The sequence below is a fragment of the Lycorma delicatula genome, chromosome 5, assembly GCF_047948215.1.
Source record: "Lycorma delicatula isolate Av1 chromosome 5, ASM4794821v1, whole genome shotgun sequence".
Taxonomy (NCBI): Eukaryota; Metazoa; Arthropoda; class Insecta; order Hemiptera; family Fulgoridae; genus Lycorma; species Lycorma delicatula.
Window position 1 is genome coordinate 33,607,363 of NC_134459.1, and position 26,434 is coordinate 33,633,796.

Consider the following 26,434-nt stretch of genomic DNA (forward strand, 5'->3'; position numbering starts at 1 on the left):
ACCACAATTTTCATTTCATTAAAAAATAACACAGTCTTTATGCACTGTTCAACAGTCAAGTCTTCTTTGTCAGCCATTTTGGAACAATACACAAACAGCACGTTTGGAAAGAGAAGAAACAAACATTCATGAAATACAAAATTACATTTTCATATCCTACATACAAGCTTCAAGCTATCTGGTGATATCAAGCAAAAAAAATAATAAATAAAAAAGTGTAAAAATTTATATTAATTTAAGTATTAAGCACCAGAATCAATACAAGTAGTAAAACCACTACCATACCTGTTTTAAAAGGAATGTTTTTGTTTACTTATCATGTCTTCAGTCATGCTCAGTATTTAAAATTTTCTATCTTAAAAATTAAGTCATAGTAATGGAAAGAATGAAAAGATTTTTATTTAATAAAAATACACTATTATTTAAAAACAGTTCTGAAAAATTAAGTAAGTAATTATCCTTAAATTGAGTTGGAAGATTACTTGGTTTTGTATTTACCTCCAAATTTATATACAATATCTCTCTACTCTAATATATCTATTTCTTTGTAATTATTCATTTCAAAATTATTTTCAATAAGTACTGGTAATGGTATATTTGTTTTATCACGTGTTCAGTTTACACTATAAAATAGTTTATTAATTTTATTTTTTTTATTTTTGTAGAGCTTTGAAAATTTATTTTCAAACAATCTGATGGTTTTTCCAAATTATTATAATTATTACATTTCACATAATTAACTGTAAATAAATAACATTTTTTGTCTATTATATTGTATCACAGATTTTATTTATTTATACATATTTGTAATCGTATAATAACTCTATATAATCTAACATGTAATGTATCTTTTTCTATTTTACTTTTTCAGATGGAGATAACTGATCAGGGTTGTTTTTATTTCAGTTTTCCTTTTGTTTACATATCAATAATACAATCAAAGTAATTATTGTAGTATGCGTTACATTGTTTAAGGTGATCTACTTCCATTATCATTTTAATTCCATTATTTTGTTAAGTTTTATGATTAATTATTGGTGTAAACAAATTCCAAGGTTGATAAGATAAATCATGAAATGTGCTATTATAGTTTTATATAAATTTCCTATAAATGTTTTTTTTTTTTAATTCTATAATTAATTTCAATTATCATATCTAAAAAAAAATTAATTTTTTACATTTTTTTAAATTCTGTATATGAATTTGTGTTTATACCTGTAATCATTCAGTTTTCTGCTAATGATTGTGTGATCATTATTTATAAATAATTAAGTGATAAATAATAACCACAAATATATATATATATATATATGTGTGTTTGTGAGAGAGAGAGAGAGAGAGAGTGTGTGTGTGTGTGTGTGTGTGTGTGTGTGTGTGTGTGTGTGTGTGTGTGTGTGTGTGTATGTATGTTGAGGATTTTTGCAAAATCTAAGGGACTGATTCAGAGCATCAAAATAAACAAAAATCTATTATGTGGATAAATGACTCATCTCACTTTACTTTACATCTGTCTAAAATTATGTGTTTTTCATTAAAAATATATAACTTAGTAATGAATTGAGATATTATAATGAAATTTTGTAGGTGTAATATACATTTTATCCTACACCTATAAAATAAATAGGTTGAAAACTATAGCTTCAAAAATTTCAATATGTCGTCATTAAACTTTTTTAATCACTAGTAATATTGTATGAATTAGTTTTATTGAAACTAACTATTATGTTAGTTTAAATATATAAATATTATAATTTATTAAATAAAGAGTTAAATACTTTATTGTGAACAAGGTGGCACATTATTTGTAAAAATCAATTGACAAACAGTCAAGATTATGGCAGAAACTATTAAAATGATTCCACAGTAAACTTACACAAAAATAATAGACTGAAAATTTTATGCCTGTTTCCTGTTCCTTCACTAATGGAAATAAAGTTTTTTTTTTCAGAAAGATTCAGCAACACAATTTGAAAATAAGAAAACTAAAGGAAATGAGGCCAATACATAGTTTAATGGTTTAATCTACACAAATGTAAAAAAAGAACAAATTAAACAAAAAATGTAAAAAAGAAAAGATTAAATAATAAAAATCCCTAAACAAAGGAAAGACAAGTTATTAATGATATAAATTTCATAAGCAAAAAAAGATAAAAACGATTTTAAGTTTAAAAAAAGTTAAAAAAGACACCTACAGAGAGAGAATTATATAAAAAATACTACAATAAACATAAAAATGATTTAAAATCAACAAAATAAATATTACAAGAAACTTTTAGAACAAAACAAACTTAAAAGTACAAATAAAGTAGTTAGAAAAACTAATAGGGGCACCTAAAACCTAAAAAAGAGAATAAGCAAAAGGATATATCAAAAATAAAAAATATACATGTCATAAATAAAATGAATTCAACAAAATAAATTTTTGTTTCACAAAAAGAAAAAATTAACCTTGCTTTTATAAAAGCAATGTTAATTTAGTATTAAATCTAAAATAGAAGTTTTACTATTAAAAGAAGGTTGTACAAAAAAGCTCTAAAATAAGACATAAAACAATAAAAGTAGAGGAAAATCAAATGAAAACTTTTATTAAAGTAATACAGTAAATAGAAGTTATGTTTCCAAAAAAAACTAATGAAGTGAAAACAAACACAAAAGAAAATTATTTAACTAAATGCTAGAAAAACCTGATAAGTAAAATCTTTTTTAATAAAATAGCAGAAGGAAGAACAAAGGTTGGTTAAGAAAACTTCCAGAGAAAAATAAATCAAATTATTATCATTATACTATTGCCATTATTTACAAACTGTTAAGTTGCTAAGTCACTATACAATAACACAACCATTATTTTTAAATTTAATATTTATTTATTAATCTTAATTATTTATAAATTGAAATACTAAACATAGTATCATTTTTGTTAGTAAATAAACAATTTAAGTGTAAATATAATTTTTATTATTATTATTATAGTTTATTAATTATTTTATAACTTTAACTAAATGCCAAGCATTTCACTGAGCTTAAACAATCCAATAACCAAATAGCACATTTGTTTATAGTACTTACTTCCAAATATAAATAGAACGGAAGTCAAATAAAATCAAAATTTAGCAATGAAAGTGAATCTCTGATGTGATACCTCATAGTTGGGAGTTTATTTTACATATATAATTATAATAATTCAACAGATGAATGGATTTCAGTAAAATTCTGCATAATAATTTTGTAAAATTTCTACAGCATATTTTCTTTGCCACTTATTAATAGTAAAAAAAATTATATAAATATCAATAATTTTTAAATGTATATGTATTATTTGTAACGTTGATTATAAGTATGGGCTCATAAGAATTTTTTTAACATTCCTGATGAACCAGACAACATTTTTCAAGAGTACCTAAACATGATGGTGTGCATATAAGAATACCATGATATCATGTATTATATCAGAACAAAAAATATCTGCCTCATGAATCTCATTCTACCAGACATGAGCATAAATTTATTTTTCCACAAAAGATATATATTTCAACAAACTGCATTGTATCATCAGAAGATAATTAATTTACACAAATTAATTTTTCACTACTGCTTTTATTAATTTCACTTTCACAGAAATCTGTTGTTTTATAAAACACCTTTTTTTATAAAAAGTGATTAAAAAACAATTTAAAACATTAAAATTATAGAGATATATGTTTACTCTCCCCAGTCACTGAAATAAAATTAACTTCTAGGCTGCCATTACAATCTTATTGCTAAATAATGAAATTACTGGTTCCAATAACTATATGAAACACCAACACAAAAGTTTCATTACCTACCTACAGGTTGCAATAGCAACAGAGCAGTTCATTCTATACCAGTGAATAATTTAGTATATATATATAAATTTTAATATTTTTAAGTTATTTTTTTAATCAAGTTACATAAAAAAAGTATCTACATAATACAAAATTTGTTAAACACACATGTGCGCACACACACACACACAACACACACACACAACACACACTTGCGCACGCGCATTACAGTTATCTGATCTAGAAAATGCAGGAAGACCATTTCAGCTCGAGAGATTGTAATTTATACAACTACAAAGCAACTAACATATTAAGATGTATTACTTAAACTTGATTAAACTAAAATTTAAAGTTAAAAAAAAAGGTAAAAGACATCTGCAACTGTTTCCCTTTTTGATGATTTGTTATGCATTTAAAGAATAATATATTCAAAACAATTTTTTATTTAATTTAATATACAATTAATAAAACATCAATAAGATGTTTTTTTTTAATTAATCGCTCATAAAAAACAAAAAAATATCATCTAAAATAATATGTGCTGATAAATTGTTTACACTTTAAATATAAACTGCTCATTAGATTAAATGATATAAAACCAGTTAATATTGTACTAAAATTACCAGCATGAATCACCTGATAAAATTAAATGTTATCACATGATTAAATTGAAGATAAGGAGTATTTATCTACTTGAATGAAAAAAAAAATCATGTTGTTTACTTGTCATTCACATGATTTATAAAAATCATAAGCAATCTGTTTCAAAATAATATAAAAAAAACTGTTTATTTATTCATTTTTCTTAATTGCTTCATTTTCAATGAAGCATCATCATCATCTAATAGGCAATATGCCACTAAATACGCACAGAAAACACAGATACTGCGATTAGCGTTGCCTAGTAAATGATAGATTAACATAATCTAGTAAATAAACTAGTTTCTGCAAATATCTAAAGTAGATATTTACATAACAGTAGGTATTTACAAGAACTAGTTAATAAAATGTCACTGTGGCCACAAGTTACACAATTTACAATTTACTTTAAATGAATTATCATAATCCCAAAAATGAATAATCATAATATTTTGTAAAAAGATATTCCATTACCTAAATTTTTATTTTTTTTAACAATAATTTTATTAATATGGTCTACATTACTATAGAATAAATTGTACTAACAAATTAAATCCAAATGTTATTACAATGAACAGGGTTAAAACACTCACTTTGAAGTATATCTCTAGATCAAAATATAATTAGAACCTTTAAGGTAAATACATCAAAATTTTCCACTCAGCTTTATTTTGTAATAAAAAGCCTACAATTTGTAGTTTAAATATATATTTGATTATAAAACTGAAACAAACATTTTCTAAATGAATTTGGGAAGAAAATAACATTAATTATTTTAACAGAAGTAAGAATTTTTCATTAAGAAAGGCAAAATTTACATCAGAATATTGAGAATTTTAATTAATACACTAAATATCAAAATTTTACACCATTACTGTAACTTTTTCTAATACTATAAAATATTAAATACACCAGTTTGAAAAATATCTGAATTCTAGAATTTATTTTTAATAAAAATCCTCCATCATCTTTTTCATTATTTATATAAAAGGATGGCAAGATACACATTCCTATTAAAACTAAATCAAATTTATAATTTTTTTGTGATTTTTGCACCAGTAGTGTCCAAGTAGAATCAATATAATTTTTAACTAATAGCATATATTGTCGACTTCCTTTTATAATTTTTGTCACAATAACTGAAGTAAATGAATTTTTATTACAAGGATATAGTTTAAGAAAAGTCACACAATAATCAGTTTCAATATACTTTTATAAAAAACTGATTATCTTTTTAAATGTAATTTTTATTTCCTTCATGATACAACAACAAATTTCAGAATTTAAAATTCCTTTCAAAAAACTATAATTAAATTAATTTTGTTCTAAAGATTCAGATGATGTCAATCTTTCAAAATATTTATTACAATATAAAATATGCTTATATTTTGCAAAAACAATGTATATTTTAATTAACACTTTCAATTTTAAGCCTGAGTATATGAAAAATCTGCACGATGTGTGTGACCTAAGCCTGAATATTAACTCAGGTCATAATATTAAATTCAATTTCCTTTATCACAGAAAATGTATTTGATGGGCTTTACAAAATGATTTCACAGTTGTTTCTGAAGAACTCAATTTAACTTGGGTACAGACAGTAAGCTGTTGCTGAATTTATAAGAGTACAAAATATATGAATAAATTCAAAAGTTTGTCAGTACATTATACTTCCAGTATATTCATCTATCACATATTAAAAAAACAACATTTTTGTAATGAAATAATTATTGCAAATACTTAGTTTAGTTTACTTTCATCTGAAAAAAATCTTTCAAAGTGTGGATGAAATTTAATTTAGTTTTTAGACAGTATTTATTGCACGACACTATACTGCAATTTGTTTTTATTTTGTTTTTTTTTTTATTCTGACTTCAACTGCTAATAAATTATTTACATTCATACAGTCACTTATACAATATACTCATTCTATACTTGCAAGCACAATGGTGGATTACAAAATTATAAATTCACAAATAAAAAATTTTTCACAAGAAAAATTAACATATTGAGAGGAGTTCTTTTAACAACTATATGATTACAGCATATTTTTTACTTTCTGACAATACATCAATCTTCATAAAATACTACACAAAATACATGAATTAAATTGGCAACAACAAAACATCAAAAAGGAAACACTGTTCTTTTTTCTTAAATTTTAATGATGATTTCCAAACTAATTGCTCAACTCATAAATAAAGCAATTTATACTTTTACATATTTTTAGACTTCAATCTGTTTGCAAAACTCAGTATTGCATTCTACTACATTTTCATTTTTAAACTGATATCAATTTTTATTAAATACTTTTAAAAAACCAGGTCTTTTACTTCTGTATCCAGCAGAGTAAAACTAGTCAAATCCACAACTGTTAAATCATTCAATTGAGTTAAAACATCACTGTCATACAAGATGCTTAACATCGTTTAGTTCCATCAACTTTATAGAGTGGAGTGCGTAGCAGCCCCAGGGGCCCAGGCTGGTTGAATTTTTTTCTCACTATACAATTGCTAACAACCATACTTACATTAAAATATCTTCTCTACTAATATAACTACACAAATACACATATGTTAATTCTTACTAACATGACCTATACACTTACACACAATCATACCACAGCTGCAAACTGCAAACCATAACCCAAAGTGCGATAATGTACAAAAAGGTAACAGAATGTGGCATTTTGCTGTTTTTTTTTATATACAAGATTGTCATAAAAATATATAAACTTCTATTTGCTTTCATTATATGTTAAATTGAAATTTGCAAAAAAGAAATGAATTTATTCTTGTCTAAACCAGCAACAATCTAATAAAGTACGATAAATAAATGTCAATTTATATTTATATGAAAATAATTACAAATTAAACAATTTCTTAGCTTTATTATAAAAATTTTATTTTTAAAGATTAAAACAACTTAAACTTAAGTCTGTTATTAACAAATACTACACCTTGAGAGCTACAGACATTATCTTGCATAAAATTGTTCAATTAACACATTAATCTTATATATAAAACCTGTTTGTTTGTTGATGAGTTTGTTTGTAACAGCATCACACAAGAACCAAGTGACTGTTTTCAAATTTGCAGGGTAAATTTATGTTATTCCATGGAAGTTTTTAAGCCATAGACTGAGGCCCTAGCCACCTCGGGGTTGAAGTTATAAATTAAAGATATCATTAAAGAAAAAAATAATAATCCTTTTACTTCATTATAATATTTCTGTCTCAATGGCAACAGAAATAACTTATGATATTTTTGTCGTTAAAGGTGTCTGTACTTTAGATATCATAGTTACTACTATTCTGTCTTTTATAATTTAGTTTCTTTTTTAGGTTTCTATACAGCCTGAATACTTTAATTGTAATTTAACAGTATTATTCTCACAATTATGAGGGTAATGGACATTGTGAGGGTCCAGACAGGAACAGAAAGCTAAGCCAGCTCTGGGGAAGTGGCTAGCAAAGCGAGCCCTGCAGGAATGGTGGATGAAGTGAGCTCTATGGCCTTCGAATAGCTCCCATGGTGCCCTTGGGTCAGCTCCGGAGTTCACCTGGTCCTACCTGGGCTCCGGAGATCAAGGGGGCACAGAACCATGTAGCTAGATGATCAGGCGAGCGAAGTGAGCCCTGACCAACTGGTCATTTAACATAAAAAAGCTACTTTCAATTTAGATTATGTAATTATTATTCTTCTCTGTTATAAAAAAAAATGAAGTTTTACCTCAGTTTTATGCACCAGTAAGTACTCTTGAGAATCCGTAAGTTTATATATTTCTAAAAATGGATCACACCAACCCCAACTGAAACAGGCTTTTTTGTCCAATTTATGGCCACTAAACTTCAATGTAACTTCATCTTTAACAGTCGACAGTTCTTCAGCAGTTATTATAATAAAACCATAATTTATCCCTAAAGAATCATCAGCATTTTTTCGTGTCAATGGCAATTTCACCTAACAGAAAAAAAGCAAAATAAAAAAAAAATAGAAATATAGTATACTTTCACTTTAAAGCAGTTATCTTTTGCAAATTAGTGGTATTCATAATTTATTAAAAATAAAAATAAAACTTCATAAAGTTTTCTCATACTGATTAATCCTTGAACTGATTTAACCTTTTTATCGCATATTTAATTTTACTCAAAGTTGTAGTTTTTGCTGAATTGATTAGAAAAATAAAATTTCATTACAGTATTTTGAAATTTTATGGGGTGTAGGCAATTTATACTTTTAATTGTAGTTTTTTGTAACTTACAAACTAATCAATAACTTATTGTAATTTCAATATTCTATAACTAATTTTATTTTTCTAAATTTTTTATTAAATGTAAATTATCAAAAGGCCATAATCAGAAGTATAAATTTACCAATTTACCTTTAAAAATTCATCCCTTTAAGATAAAAATTTAAGGAAGTTTATGAATCTCTTTTCTCAATAAACATATTTTTAAATTTTAGTGGTAAATTAATCATTATTTAATGATTTTGTTATTTAACAAAAAAAAAACCAAATAAATATAAATAATATTTTTTTAATGTAGGTAATATTTTCCTAACAATTTAATTAATTTTTAAATAAATATAATATCACCATCTGTTAAAAATGACTGCTGTTACAGTTTTAACTTATCATAAAAATTAATCATTACTTTACCATTAACTATCAAGTAATTTCATTTAATTGTCCTTGTTTTAATTTAAAATCTGTTCTCCTATTATTTTTTTAATTATTCTTTCTAACTGATGGATTATAACCACTTGATTTAATTCCTTCTATTTATGCAGTTTCCTTTACAACCCTGAGTTATGTTTCTGTTAAAACATTTTATCTGATTTTTGTTACATTTCATTTTTTTTTTTCAAAAACTGCACTATTCAAAATAGATTATATAGGATGGCATTTCATAGATTATGATTTATTGGTAAAATGGCCCACCCACCTCTTTGCTCCTGCCCTAAAAAGATATTAACAGGTCCACTTAGGCCAAATCATCAGAATGACCTGAAATTGTATGAGGATAAAAATAAAATTATATTTTGTATACAAAAAACAAAACAGATTAATACTACAAATGTTTTTTATACTCACAACTGATTGAAAAAATATAAAACCTCACACACAGGTGGTGCCTTTTTTCATTAGCAAGACTTTAAAAAACATCATAAAGAATTAGATAAAAATAATCATTTTATATAAATTATTATTTAAAGATGTGAAGAAAACAAAAACATTACATAACCAGAAATCATTTCTACATACAAAAGCTGAATGTAAAACACTTAACATATTCAAAATTCACCACGCAACTATTAATGCAGTCTATGCAGTAAAATTACAAATTTTCAGGTTATGCATTTAACATATGAAGTCATTTGACTTAAGTCAAATTATACGCTGAAAAGGTTAATAGTGTTTTTGTCAATTACATGACAACAGACATTTTTATAGCATCTGTAAAGATGTAGTTCCTACACTTTTTATTACATAGGTTAATATTGGTATTTCAGTTCTCTATACCCTTTACTCCTTGCACTATACCCTCTCAAAAAATGTTTAACCATACAGTAATAAAAAAAAAAATATATATTTTACAGATATTTTGAAGAAGTAAGAGATTGAATAAACTAAAAAATGGATATAGAAACCATGTTCTTTAAATTTATATGACAAGTTTAAAAAATATAAAACAAGTTAAAAGTAAAATTAGGTCATAATTTATAATCCTATAATAACCTATATCCTATTGTAATTAACATATCCTAATTAATACAATTAATTAAGATATCCTATTGTACTTTCATGGGATCCCATATTCTCAATCATGACTGAAATTATTCCATTATTGCATAATAAAGATTTAAAATAATGAAAATTGTATATTAATTTACATGAGTGCTACTATCTACAGCAGTTTTTATAAGAGAGTCTCCTCATACACCCCTTAAAAACTGTGATGCTTTGTTAAATTAAAATTTTGTTTATATTTATAAATGAAATATTTTTTCTAATATACTTAATTTTATGTCATCTTTATTAATATCTAAATTTGTGTTAATATAGAAATAGAATATTTATTATTTATTTGATGGTCTGCTACATTAGATAAATCTAATTTATTATTTTTGTAATTTCTATAATGTTCAAGAAATCTACTTTTAAAGGATCTATTTGTTTTTCTTATATAAATACCATCAGAATCAATACATTTAATTTTAAAAATGCCACACAGATTGTTTATTTTATTATTATTTTTGTTTTTTTAATATTTTATTATGCAGTTATTGGGTTTGTATGCCGGATTAAATATTTCTTCATTGTAAATTTTAGTAATGCTTTCAATGGTATTACTAGTCCATAAATTTTTTAAGCATGTTTTCACTTTTATAAGTCTTATTATGTATTGATTGTAAGATATTATAAGGACTGTAAGATTATCTTGTTTTGATAAGTGTTTTTTTATAAATATTATTTATTAAAGTAGTATCATATCCATTTTTACCTACTATATGTTTTATGATGTTTATTTAATTATTTAACTTTTCTTTATTAATATGTGTGTATTTGTTTGTCCTATTAATCACATTTATATAAGTGTTAATTTTATGAAACCGAGGATGATTTGATTCTTTATGAACTGTTATATAATGTAGGTTTTCTATATACTAATGTTTCTTTCATGAAAAATTAAGGTAAGATATGTCTTATCTCAATATACTGTACTAGGTAGTTTATTTAATAGAACATAAATATAATTTATAATAAATTATTTTTTTGAAATTAATCTTTTTAAGATTAATTTCAAAAAAATAATTTGCTTTTTACTTGGAGCTCAACAAATAAGTACATTGGAAAAGTACATTAGAAGTTGATGGGTCATAGTAATTCATCAACTCCATTTTTTCTTACAGTGCTCCTCCATAATTAAATTTCCTTCTTCAAATCAGCACATTAAATATCATAGCTTTAAAGTTTCCGGTTTTTTCTTTTAACTATTTCTACAGTCCATATTAGAGTTTGGGGAGCACTACCACATAATGCAAAAAGAAAAGCTCAAAAATAATTCAAGAAATATTTTTAATTCATAAACCTTGCTTAGGTTATCTCTTGTAAATCTTCATCCAGAGAAACAGTTTACAGTTTATCACTATATTTTCAAATGCTAAACAATTATGGGAATTTATGAAGGTTTTCATTGATGAAATCAAAGCCTGTCCTCAAATGATTCTCTAGTATGTGGAATAAAAACAAATTTGTTACAGCATATGTTTAAGTTGATCACTAATTATTGACAACTGTTATGATGCTCCCATTCTGAATAAAGACATCCCATTCTTTTTAGGAACTACACCCATTACCTAGAGGGTGGTTGAACCTTCTTTGGGTAGATTGTGTTTGTCTTATTTCATTGTTCCTGATACATCATCCCTTTCTTACTAACTACTGCAGTGTAATTTTAGGTGGATTTTGCTGAGGCACCTACTGGATGCATAATAAGGGTGTGAGATTCTGTTTACATAACTGGGTCCTTGATATTTATGTAGTTTTGAGGACATAATCTCAAAACTACAGGAACTGTTTCCTATATATTAAGAAACTTCAGGAACTGTTTCCTATATAGTAACTGAAAAGCCCAACTCAGGACTCTGATATCTATCTGATGACATCAGACTTTCTAATCTTTATATATGAATAAAAGTGCACATCACAAAACCTTACTATTAACCTACTAGTTAACGTTATAAAAAGTTTTTTCAATATATAAAAAAGCCATTTATTTATTTACTTAAGATAATTAATAATAATTCTTTTTTTCTTGTTATTTACTTAAGTTAAAATTACTTCACAAATACTTGCAATACTTAAACTGATTTTTTGTTACCTCATCAATTTTATTTTTGAATATTCTAAAACAATGATAATAATAAATAATCTTTCAAACATTTGGTAATCTTAAATTTCACAAAAAATAATCTATAGTTAAACCAAAGTAATTCACCTTTCCACAGCTAACAATTTGTCCGAGTGTACAAGATGCCATACCAATAAAATCATGATCACTGAGTTTTTTACTCTCTGAATCCACATCATAAACTCTAAATTGTAATAATTGCTGTTCTTCAAATTTATATAGTATATGAATTTTTGATGCAAAATTTGGATCGTGACAATTGTTTATGACTTCAGTTCGGTGGTATTCTTTTAACTGAGTCTCACCAAATGGACGAACAAATGTTACTACCATCGGGTCAGACATCGATAGCAAATCCATTTTTGGTAAAGATCTGAAATATGAAAAGAATTTATTTTTAAGGAAAACAATGATTTAATATTTTTCATAATTATTTTAAAAAATAAATTACAAAAGTTTACATTCTTTATTAAACTACATGAAAAATGTTAAAGTGTTAAATGAACACCATCATTATTTTTTATATAATTATTTTAAATGAATAGAATGAATATCTACAATAATACTATTTCATAAAGTAAAGAAATAAATGTCTTAAACAATGTAGATTTTAGAACTAAATTTATATGCTATAATGCAATTCAAAGTACATGCTTCATCGGCAATTGCTGATAAGTCAAAATATATCAGTCAAAAAAGAAAGTAAAATCCCAATACACAAACTAGACATGGGCAAAACTATCAGTCAGATGTGAACTAATGTAAGATAATTTAAAGGCCAGATGTAACTCTCAAAATAAACTTTTATATAAAGAGCACACAAAATCAAAGTTGTAAACATATCACACTACTCCAAACTAGCATCATTTGATTTAACCAATCTCTATACTAATATACTTGTAAGAAACAATCACTTAACTACATAAATCAATAAAAAAACAGCATATTCGCAGATCTCATAACGTTAATAATCAGCACAACAGAATTAAAATACCTATCTGCTATCCCTAGTGAATATGGTATATTGGTTTTTTTTCTTGGGAGGGATGAAAAATACTTTCATATTATCATCACCTGGCACAAACTTATCATAAAAATAAAACTAAAATATAAAAAACCTACAACTAATATCACAGCTAAACTATCACTAAAGATTTACTTAAAACTACTATCACAGTAGGAATCTTAAAAATAAGACATATTTATTTAAAAAGAAAAACACACATAAAAAATATAAAATTTAACGAGGTTCTAGAAGAGTGTGGAGCCCTTTACACTTCTTGGATAAACAAAAAAATTAACAACTAATATTTAAACTGTAATAATAATACTAAAAAACTAAAATAATAAAAATGGTTAGAACAAAAATAAAATATAGAAACAAACACAAGAATTGGTTCAAAAATTGTCAAGTGGCAAATAATATTACATTTTAAGAAGCATATTGGTATTTTTAAGAAGTAATAGCAACACCCAGTTTAAAACATTTTTAATATATCTAAAAATGTTATTTAGGAACTTAAATTTACAATGGAAGAAGGCTGCATAACATCTGCAATCCACAAGGAAATGCATATAGTAAAGCAGCAGTCAAATCATACACACAGTGGTGCATTTTATAATAACATCAGTTACCTGTGAGTAGCACTGGTATCTCCCTACTGAAATTGGCAGAGGACCACTTTCTCTTGGCGGATTTTTCTACATGAAGAGTCCCATAGCAGCACAGTATCCTTGATGTGTCTGAGTTTATTATCTACTTTAGCAGTCCAGTCACTTTGCCACTTTCCTCAAAGAGTGTGTTTTACAGAATTAATAAAATCAGCAGAGTAACATGAATGGTGAAAGATGGTTGACTACATGTGTCTTTAGCAGTGGAATCTGCTCCTTCATAACCCAGAATTCCCACATGGCTAGGGATCCAGCAAAAACTCACTTGTTTGTTGCAATGGTTCAACTCAGTGATTGAATTATAGATTTCAGTGACATTAGGATGTCAACATCCCAACCCCGTAGGGAAAGACACCCACCCGCCTAGTGACGTTCCGATCGCCACACCCCCCACCGTTCCTTGACCTTTATTAGGATGTCTACAATACAAATCTTCTAAAGCTTGGAGTGTACTGTATGAGTCACTACAAATAAGGATATGTTGGTATTTTGGTTAATAATATTTAAAGCCTTATTGATGGCATGCAGTTCAATAGTGAAGAAACTTGTAATACTAGGTAGACCAAACATATAGGTTCTGTAATTAACAATAAGTGTACATCCAACAATATCATTCTGTTTTGACCCATCTGTGTATGACCATTTCATCTGGGTTCGTCTTGGAGAGTAATTCGTAAAACATTGGAAAGACTATAGAAGTGTTAGATTTTTTTTTTTATATATGGTAAGTCAAAATTAAAATTTATGGGTTCAATTCTCCACAGAGGATCTGAACAACGATAGGTTGGGAAAATAGGCGTGTAAAAATTTAAAAGTTAGAGTTAACGTTGGGTACAATAGCCATTGGTGCAGTATAAGGTGGATGGTCTTCAAATCATTGTAAATTAGGGTTCGCAGACGACTTTTAGAAACCAGGTGATTCGGTTGCTCTTTAAGACGCCAGTTGCAGAGTAAGATGCCAGCAGCTGGTCCTGTATCCCAAAGTGATGGCTCACCACAATCAACAAGTATGCTTGTGAAAGTGGTGTGCTTGATCTAAAGACACCTGTAGCAAGACAAAGGAAAGCAGGATGTACAGCATTCACCACCTTAAGCACAGAATGACGTGCTGAAGAGTAGGCGATGCAACCATAATTCAAATGGGACTGAACTAAGGAATAATAAAAATGCAACATACATTTTTACGTAATGATTGGCTCCCCAATTGGTGTTGCTAAGGATTGCAGCATATCTAGAATATTCAAACATTTCGTTTTTAATCGTTTTAGGTGTTTAACCCACGTAAGATGGCTTTTTTCTTTTTTTTTAATGAGGTGGAGGAACCCCATTTACAGGCACTGAAGCAGTGCCAGTCTTGCTAACATGTTCTGCAAGATGTTATTAAGTGCGTATCTGTTCCTGTACACTACTGACTAAACCTCCACCTCTGGCTATCCACCCCTCCTGGGAACCGCTTATGTAGCATTACTTCTGGAAGGGGGATACGGCCACACACACAATCTGACACCGCAATCACAACTGAAACACCTAAATAAACAGACACTCACACAATCACTCATGCCAAGTACCATACCAGATTCAACAAACAACCCACACACATCACAACAACACTGACAAATAGTAATTTTTTTTTCTGGGAACACCCATAGAACCACAAGCAAAAGGCAATCATCAAAACACAGACAACCAAGTCACACAGCCAGAACTCACGATCAGTAGTTACCCACAGCAATCGTCCTCCATACCCACAAGAACGCCATCGGACACCCGATACGAAGGGCCCACGGCTTCATCGCACCAAGGCGACTTCCATATGCTCAGGGGCCCCCCAGGCACTCAATTGCAAGCCTGTCCGACCCGGAACCCTCCAACGATTCCTGCCCTTGCAAAACTCCTCTATAGTATGTAGCCCCCTAGGTGCTCCACCAACAACCAGTCCCCCGACCCTCAGCCCTCCGTCTCCTTCGACCTCCTTCCAAGGCTTGTAACTCCTTCATGAGAGAGGCCTAGCAAATCTTGCACTGCCACCCATTGCTCCTCTCCTTGCAACATAATTTCTATTTCCTCCTCTTCACAGACAGGACAACTGAATGAATGAATGGTCCAGGACGAACCTAAAACGGTACACCCTGAAACCACTATGTCCCGCCAAAAACAGTGTCAGGCTATGGTTAATCATACCATACAGTGGTCCCATAGGTTAAAAAAAAGTGAGAAAAGACTACACATTTTGTTTCATGCAATAAGGTGAAGCTGGAAACCTTGGACCAAGTTTCAAGGTAAAATATAGTATTCTGCAGTAGTCTCTCAGCTGTGCAGTTGAACATGACCTGATATATATAGCAAAATCATTAACAAATAAAGAACATGAGACAAGTAGCTGCATCGATGTAGTAATACTCTTAATGGCTACAGAAAACAAGATGGCACTTAATACACTTCCTTAAGGCACTCCATTCTCCACGTTGATGCTATTCAACACAGTCTCCAACACAAGCACGTAAAGATCGGTTATTTAAGAAACTCTTAATAAAGGCAAGCATATTGCCCATGACTCCCCATTCATTCATTAATAGTGCTTAGAATACCTTATCGCCAGGCCATGTCGTACAAATGGCCTGATGTAAAAAAAAATAGCGACAAGGCACTGGCAGAACTTAAATATTTTGGATAGCTGTTTCCAGTGACACTAGATGATCAATGGGAGATTGTCCTTGAGGAAACCACATTGTTAAGTATAAGGGCATGTTTCTTTAAATACCATGTAAGCCTGCAGTTCACTTTCTCTCCATAAGTTTACATGAAATACTTGTCAAGGAGACAGGCTGGTATCCTGAGGGGTATGCTTTGTCTTTACCAGGTTTAAGTGGTGGTACGAAAAGGCTTCCAACCAGATGAGTGGGAAAACTTGTGTCAAGAACAAACCATGATAAATACACAATACATGTTGTAGCGCTGAATTGGGAAGTGTGAGAGCATACTGAGACGAATATTGTCCAGATCTAGGGAAGGTTTCACATGAGTTTTTTAATGCATGCAATATCTCATTGTATATAAAGGAAGCATTTAATTCACTAACAGTAAGCAGTAGGATTTCGATCTGCATCTTATATCTCTGAAATTCATCAGTATATGATGATGTGAGGGACACTGAATGAAATATTACATAATGCAGTACTACAGAGCTACATAGTACAATTATGTAGTACAGAGCTCATAATACTTCATAAAGTAAGTGAAAGATCCACATTCGAACTGAACTGGAAAATATGTGTAGTAAAGAACTGAACAAAAAAGGAACACATACATATGATAAAATTATACATAAATTATTAAAAGTAACAAAAGGCGATCTTCCTTAAATTTTAATTGATAAATTCCTATACCAACATTTCCTTAAAAGTTTAATTTAAAAAAAAAACATATTACTAGAAGAGTAGAAGTAAATATTTTAAACCAACTTTGAATTATAATTAATAGTAATAGTAATTATAATTACAGGTTATTAATTATTAATAATGGTTAACTTAATAATTATATGAGAAAGAAATTATGTTATATATTATAACATTTCTTCTTGTTAAATATATGCTTTTGTTTTAGTATGATGCAATAATACAATCATTAAAAAAATGTACATTAAAGATAAATTTAATACAGTGCAAAGGTTACTAAAAGCAACACATAAAACCAATCATTTAATTGCATAGCTCCAAATTTATATATATTTTTTTAAATCAAATAAATAGGTGGTATAAAGAAATAGGTGCACTCCTTAACAAAAGAAAGAAAACCTTTCAGATCAATAACCTGAAACTGGACTACCATTAAGCTGTAAAAATAAAATAACTGTGCCTGGTGTTAAACAAATAATCACCTTAACAAGAATTAAATTTAATGTTACATTGTAGAATGAAGGTACATAAAAATTGGCTCTTATTTACAGAAACATTCATTACTTAAAACAGAAAAAAATAATCATTTACTAAAGTGCTCAAACAAAATATCATCTAAAAACTAAACTTTCCATTTTCACATTTAAAAATAAATTAAAAAATGAAATACTGAATTAGGTTGTCATTATATTGGTTTCCCAAAATTCAAGGCAAGACAATTAACTAGAAAGAAAAAGAGAATGGTGTCACTTGTCACAGAATTAAATAATTGACCGACTAAAAGAAAATGATAAAGATGGATACTACAGGGTAATTTAAATAATGAATAGTTAAAATAGGATGTCATCAGAATCTTCATTAAGTAATAGAATGAGGTGAAGACCAAAGAAGAAAACACATACTTCTGAGAAAGTAACTGAACTCTACTTATAAGGAAACATGGTAAATAAAATGCCACAAATACTTCATGGTAATGCAAGAGAAAGACTTGGGAACGATGGTTTAACACATTTATCCAATAAAACCAGATTCAAACAAATTCATAAAAATCACGTCCCTAAGCTTCTGAGAATAGTTTGGCTGTTTCTCATGTGGTCAGGCCTACCTATTAAATCTGATCTAATGGAAGATCAGTAGAAAACAAGTAAAAGCTAAAAAGGCATTATTAAAACATGCAATTTCCTTCTGGTGACATCCCAACAGACTCCAAAACAGATACACATATAAATATGAGCCCAAACCATGTGTATTTGCACACACAATATCCTGGATCACAGCATTATAATAAAAGGGGAACAGTTGAAAGCCAAAAAAAAAGTCAGAAATCAGAAGACAAAATGATGAAACACATCAAATAAGAAAATAAAGAGAATTAAAATATTTAAAAAAATGAGATCAAGAACCAAGATTTGCGGAGCCAAGCTGAAAAGCAAGGCTGTAACAAATTGAAGTAAAAAGAGAAAGATTGCATAGGCAACAGTCACATGCATTATCTAGTAACATAAAGTGCAGTAACTAATTTGAAAGACTACAAAGTTTTATGAATGTACTGTTTCTTTTTTATTTTTATATATATATTTACTATTTCCTTTATATAATCAAACTAAGATGATCAATAAAAATGCACATCTGATCATTAATACTTATTTTTGAAAATATCCTTGAGTTTCTCTTAACTATTTTAGTACAATTAATGTTCATCACAGTTCAATAAGACAATACAAAAACAATATAATAGTGCTTAACTTCTTTCACTTCCTGTGTTTATAATTATCAGTATTTTACACAATTCCAAGGTTTGTAATTAAATTATTAGTAGAAAGTAGATTTTTCACTGCACAACTTATTTAATACGACAAAGTTTTCTTCTGGAAAAATTGTATGTAACAAGAAAGACTGAACACATTCAATATTAATTCTAACAACATACAGGGTAATTGAAACAAGAAATAAAAATGAAACAATTTAATGACTGGTTTTAAACACTGATCAGTTACTATTCTCAAATAGCATTCACACAATTCTCAATAATATAATACCACTCTCAAAAGCATTCATATAAATACAATTAGATAAAATAACTTTTAAATGAAAATACACATAAATACCTGCAAGAAATGTAAAGTTCTACTTCTGTGGTAGGAGCTTCAAAACTTGAACCTGGAACAAAACTGGATGCCATTTATTCAAACAAAAAGGTTCCCAAAATAGTAAAAATTAATTATTTAAATTATATTTTCAAATTAGAGAAGACTACAGTTATGAAATACACAAAAATATAGTTTTAATTCATACGAAACAAATTGATTATCCTCGACGAGAGTGAGTAACATGACTATTAATTACATACATCTACCACAAAAAATAAAATTTTGAAACTGATTGGAAACAAGGTAACAGATCTAAAATAAGTTCAGTTAAACAAACACCACAGTTACATGAAAAGATAAGGCAACATGGATCTTAGCAAATGACATCATTTGTAGTAATCACAAACTTCCTCAATAAGTTTCTCAGCTGACACTGTATAATCAACCACATAATTCGATATTTCAAAGTATTACGATGTATGACGAAATATCATCAACATCGATATATTATATCGATTACAGATGATATAATACTACTGATGAGAACTAATGTAGAGATCAGTGGAATGAATGCACAAAGTAGTCGTCTTAATTGTGTTATTCGTCGTCGGTCATTTGTAAGTACATACAGTGTACTTACACAAGACTACAAAGACCACCAACCGAAATTGACGGAAATTTTTACTTCCTTGTACGAAACAAAGGAAATATTGTAATCGAGTAAAATTACGGTTTAGATTTCAACGGAAATATCCATTTTGATTAATTTCTGCGTGACGTACGTATGTAACTCGCATAACTCAAAAAAGATTAGAAGGTTGAAATTTTGAATTTAGGACTGTTATAACATTTAGGACTGTCATCTAAGCACCTTCCCTTTTGACTGCAATCGACTAGACCAAAATCCAATTTTTTTGCATTTTGGGCTTTTTCTTAACTGCAGTAATAAGCCCTCATTGAGATCTTCTCAACGATATATCACAAGTGGTACTTATTTTCTTGGTTCCATAGTTATAGCCAAATGAAATTTAAATTAATGAAATATTTGGATCTTACAAGGGGAAAGCACATCGGTCGAATCTGACTTCATATACATATACAGTTTTTTAATTTAAATATATTGATTTATTAATACCTCTGATTGTAAATAAAAAATTTGCAATAAATAATAATTCAGTAATAACAAGAAAAAAAATTAGAATATTAGTAAAATAAAATTTTATGTACTTTTAATTTTAATTCAAATATTTTTGCAGAAGTTAATAATATTAATAAATCAATATATTTAAATTAAAAAAAAAAAAATAATTATATGTATGAAGTCAGATTCGAACTGATGTGTCCATGGTTATCCATGGTTGTCCATGGATCCGACACGTTCACATTTACAGCACATAACTACTGTAGCGACATGAAACAAAATTTAAAAAAAACTACTCCAAAATGTTGATATGGACAGTAGAAATACGGAGAGTTAAGCATAATTTCAAGGTCATTCGACGCTGCCGGATGAGGTGTGGCATGTGTGAACCCCTTGTGCGAGGATAGATGAGGCAAAGTGAGCATCTCGTGCGAGGTTATAACAGCGAGTTACTGGGAGGCCCGTCCAAATTATAACACCGACTGAGAGCTCCGTGCGAGGTTAAAGGCCTCCGTGGCGCTAGCGGTAGCCTTTCATCCGGAAGTCTCGGATTTGCATCCTGGTAAAATAGTAAAACCTCTTAAAACATATTTAATAAAATATATAACAGCGAGCGGCTGAAAGCTATGATCTTCCGTTCTACAGTAGTAAAGCGAGAGTTAACATTATTTATCAGTTCGGCAATTAAATCTATACTGTTATCACATCCTGCATTTTTTTTCGAATTATCGGTCACGCGCATTCCGTAAGCACTCACACACATATACCGTTTCTAAGAATTGATACAACGTTTCCCCTCCCACAGTTACATTCCGTTACATTATTCAAAGGCTACTAGTCCAGCCTTTTATGCTCCAGCTTTCAAAGTGTACGCAGTTCCTTGCGTCTACCGACAAAGGTTAAGTAACATATTTATTTTAAAACAATTTTTTGTTATTAATATTCTGCTTGTATCTTCAAATAGTTGTTAAAAAATGTAGTTAAATAAATATTGTTAAAAGTAACTGATTGCAACTGGATTTTATTAAACATCATCTTAATAAGGTAAATGTTTTGATCATTTATCTCTTGGGAAAAAACATAAATGTAGAAAGTCTTTAAGCACTAATAATGAAAAATAATATAATTAATAAATAAATAAGGAAAATAAATATAAATACGTTGTATGTAAAGTAAACCAAACCCATGCTTCGCTCAAATTATATAACGAAGCATGTTTTAAAAATGTAAAATTGTTTAGTAATCTATACAAACTAAGTTACAGACTACCCCTGATGCTTCAAGTGGACCACAAAAAAATATGAAACGTACATAAAAACAATGTAAACGAATGTGAGACGAACATAAAAGATAATGAAACGAACATAAACCAATGTGATGCACACATAAACGTACATGAACCATACCTGAACCGACACGAAACGAACATAAAAGTTCATGAAAGGATCATAAACTAACATGATAAAAACATAAACGAACATGAAACAAACGTAAAAACATCGAAAACAATAAAAAGAAATGAAACAATCATAATTCGAGCATTAAAGATCATAACAACACAATCGTAAAAACATTAAATCATTATAAACAAATATGATTCGAACATAAAACGAATGTGAATCGAACATAAAACGAATGTGAAACGAACATAAACCAATGGGATACACACAGAAAACGTACCTGAACCGACACGAAACGAACGTAAATGTTCATGAAAGGATCATATACTAACATTATAAAATCATAAACGAACATGGAACCAACGGAAAAACATCGTAAACAATTATAAACGAACATGAAACGTTTTTTTTTTTTTTTTGTTTGTGGGCGAAAAACGCCTGGGCGTTATCATCGCCCTGTAGCTATTAGTAAAAGGGTAAAATAACTCCGAAATAATAAACTATACAAGGCGTAAATGCAATACCAATCATATAATAAAAATTTACTAAAACAAGATAAGAAGGCAAAATAAAACTCAAAACTAATACCACAAAGTTGAAAAAATATAAAAGTTAAAATAATAGATTAAAGAAAGTATATAAAATTTACCTAACTCCGATGGGTTGTGCAAAAATCCTCTCCCCGGACAGTAGAATTAAATACATAGAACCAAAAATCAAATTGAAAACAAAGGTTAAAATTATTAAAAAAAACCGTTCTGACAGAAAAACATATACGAGCATATTAAATCCTTTGCAGCAACCCGGTGCTATGCAAAAAGAGAAACACCCGTTCCAAAATCCCACTATCGTCGCACAAGATATCACGGATGTTTCCGGGTATATTAAACTGACGACGAATAACATATGCAGTCCACGAGAATGTGGTGCACAGTCATGCGGCAGTTGCATCGTGTGCACAGGGGTGGGTCTTCTCCTGACATTAGGTATTCGTGTGTGATCCTCGTATGTCCCAACCGTAACCGGCAGAGGACCACTTCCTCACGACGAGAGTTTCTGCATGAGGAGCCCCATGGCAACACTGAATCCTTAATCCGTCGCAGTTTATTATCGACGGCAGCCGTCCAGTCACTTTGCCACCTTGCTCGCAGTGATTGTTTTATATGATTGATAAAATGAAAGGTACTAACTAGGGTGGTGAAAGGAAGCGGAATACACGCTTCCTTGGCAGCAGAATCTGCTCTTTCGTTACCTAGAATTCCAACGTGGCTGGGGATCCAGCAAAAACCTACCTCCCTGTTGCGTTTATTTAACTCAGCGATTCTATCATAAATGCCAACGACGGCAGGATGTTCGGAATAAAGGTTTTCCAACGCCTGGAGAGCACTGTACGAGTCACTGCAAATAAGAATGCTCCTATAGTTAGGGCCAACGATACGTAGAACACTATCCACAGCGAGTAGTTCCGCGGTGAACACACTCGTAACACCGAGTAGGCCAAACATATAGGACTGTTCATTGATAACAAAAGCACAACCAACGTTACCGCCATGCTTCAACCCATCAGTATATATCACCACGCCTGGGTTCGATTTGGTGAGGAAAAACTGCAACATCTACCGGAAAACAATAGGTGGCGTGGAACGCTTATCGTACGTTGTAAGATCAAACGTAAAATTTACATGGTTTATTCTCCACGGGGGGTTCGAGCATGGACATGATGGAAAGAACAAGGGAGAGTCAACACTCATACGCTGCAGCAGACGTCGTGTACGGACACCCACAGGCGCAGTACAACGTGGACGGTCCTCATACTCCCTCATATTAGGATTCTTAAGAACTGGGTCAAACCTGGGTGATTTGGCTGTCCGCTGAGACGGGCAAAATAAGACAACAAAAGCTGGTCTCGTCTATCCCAAAGTGATGACTCGCCACTGCCTACAAGTAAGCTTGCGATAGGGCTCGATCTAAACGCACCCGTGGCAAGCCGAAGAAAAGCATGATGCGCACCGTCCAGCATTTTAAGTACGGTTTGACGAGCTGAAGAATAGGCGACACAACCATAATCCAAACGGAACGAACAAGGGAGTAGTAAAAACGTAACATACATGACCGATCGGCCCCCCAGGTGGTGTTACTAAGGACCCGCATCATATCTAAAAGTTTGAAACATTTTGTCCTCAATTCCTTTACATGTTTAATCCAGGTAAGACGGCTATCAAAAAGTAAACCCAGAAACCTGACGTAAGTAGAGACAGCAATAAGCTCTCTGTTCAGAAAAACCTGCAGATTAGAAGAGTTCCGTAGCCGAGCAAAGACTACACATTTCGTCTTGTCAGGTGAAAATGTGAAACCAGTAGTTCCTGACCAAGCCTCAAGGCGAAATATAGTGTTCTGTAGCAGTCGCTCCGCAGTGGGCGTAGAGCGGCTCGCAGCGTAAATAGCAAAATCAACAACGAAAAGAGAACAAGAGACAGGGGCCCGCACACAAATGGTAATGCTGTTTATGGCCACAGAAAACAAGGTGGCACTTAATACACTACCTTGAGGTACTCCATTTTCCGAGACGACGCTGTCTGAAAGTGAATCGTCTACACGAACACGATACCTCCAGTGATTCAAGAATCCCCGGATAAAAGCAAGCATGTTGCCAGTGATCCCCCACCTCCTAAGGGTGTTAAGAATGCCACGTCGCCAGGCCGTGTCGTACGACTTTTTTATTTCGGAGAAGATAGCAACGAGGTGTTGGTGGTTCAGGAAGGCGTTTTGTATGGCTGTCTCCATCGAAACCAAACGGTCAATGGAAGTTCTCCCCTGTCGGAAACTACACTGTTCCGAAGAAAGAAAGCCATATTTCTCCAAGTACCATGCAAGCCTGCGGTTCACCATCCTCTCAACAACGTAAACGACCATTAAACAGTCATGAAACAATCATAATTCGAACATTAATGATAACACAATCGTAAAAACATGTAAATCATTAAAAACAAATATGAAACGAACATAAAAACAATGAAAACTTTGAACGATTTCTTTATTCCTACATTGGAGTTAGTGAGAGTAAGTCGCACTAGTGTTTGTCTTTGATAACCAGCAACAGATTTACATAAACAGTCAACTTTATCTGTAACTCACACGAGTACGGTTTGATTCAAACTTATTAAATAAACGAGATGAGAAGAGCGGCGTTCAACTCAAGCCTTGGAATAGAAATTTGCTTGACAGGAGCAACTCTAGATTTTGAACACAGCAAGTGGATTTCAACGTGTTCATCACTATCAACAGATTTGACGAAAAGACAAGCACCATATGCGCTACTACTTGCATCACAAAATCCATACAATTGATAACTTACTAAAACTAATTTTAATTACTCTAGGAATTTTAAATTACTTAACGATTTGAGAGTACAGAAAATTCCATTTTTTAGCTAGCTAAGTGGGAAGAACTTCATCCCATTGAAGGCTAGCCCACCATAACTCTTGGATTAACACTTTAAATGGAACGATTGTAAGAGCAGATAGACCCAAAGGATCTAACAATGAAGAAACAATTGATAAAACAGAACGTTTAGTGTAAGAAGTATTATGTATTGGTTTGACTTGATAAATGAAATCATCACCTTGACGATCCCAAAATAATCCAAGTGTCTTGATATTTTCATCCTTATCTAATTTGATGAAAGAATAAAAATTGTCAAACATATCTGGAATGTTGGAATGGAATTTATGGAGTAAAAGTCCACATTTGCTAAGCAATAACAAAACATCATTGAATAATTGCTTCAACTGATCGATGTGTCACAACCAGAGAGCAGATCATCAACATAAAAATCTTGCTTGATTTATTAAAATCAATCGATTATTAAAAAGGATAGGATAGGTTAGGTTAAATTAGATTAGGTTGAACATCTATAAATTCTTTGACCTTACACGAAGAGAAGTCAGCAAACTACCTGCCCTCAAATTGGACGCCTTAAAATAGTTCAGAAATCACCTGGAAGACAACATCCTGGCTGACGGTGGTCTCCTGCTGGTCGAGGGAGTCCTCACAGAGACAATTATAAGGGGATCGCTTGTTCTGATTTTCCTGACTTCCTGTTCGTCCCACACCAAAACCACCCCGGATCTCCACCGATCCGCGCCTCGGCTATCGCCTGACCCTAAATCCCCAAAAATTACCCCCTCCCCAAAAAAATCTTTGCCAGGCCAAATCATGCCAATTATAACTACCAGGGCCGGCAAGAAACTGTGAGCTCAAAGCTCAACTCACCACATTTCCTACCGATCCATGGCTCCACTTGAGGGATCAACCTTTTAGTTCAGCTGTCTGCCCTGACACCATCTCACCTCTGCTGCCACTTGTTCAGCAAATCTT

The 26,434-nt window shown here is 30.4% G+C and overlaps 1 protein-coding gene across 1 annotated transcript in view; it reads right to left on the reverse strand.

Moving 5' to 3' along the window:
- The window catches only part of LOC142324848 (copine-8-like), a 55,684-nt gene extending 35,729 nt beyond the window's left edge, over window positions 1-19,955 (reverse strand). Inside the window, exons 1-3 of the mRNA XM_075365893.1 lie at window positions 19,535-19,955; window positions 12,448-12,733; window positions 8,174-8,404 (exon numbers count right to left, since the gene is read on the reverse strand). Coding sequence (XP_075222008.1) covers window positions 8,174-8,404; window positions 12,448-12,733; window positions 19,535-19,608 — 591 coding nt within the window. The 5' untranslated portion in view covers window positions 19,609-19,955. The remainder of the gene's footprint in view (window positions 1-8,173; window positions 8,405-12,447; window positions 12,734-19,534) is intronic.
- Window positions 19,956-26,434: the final 6,479 nt, after the last annotated feature.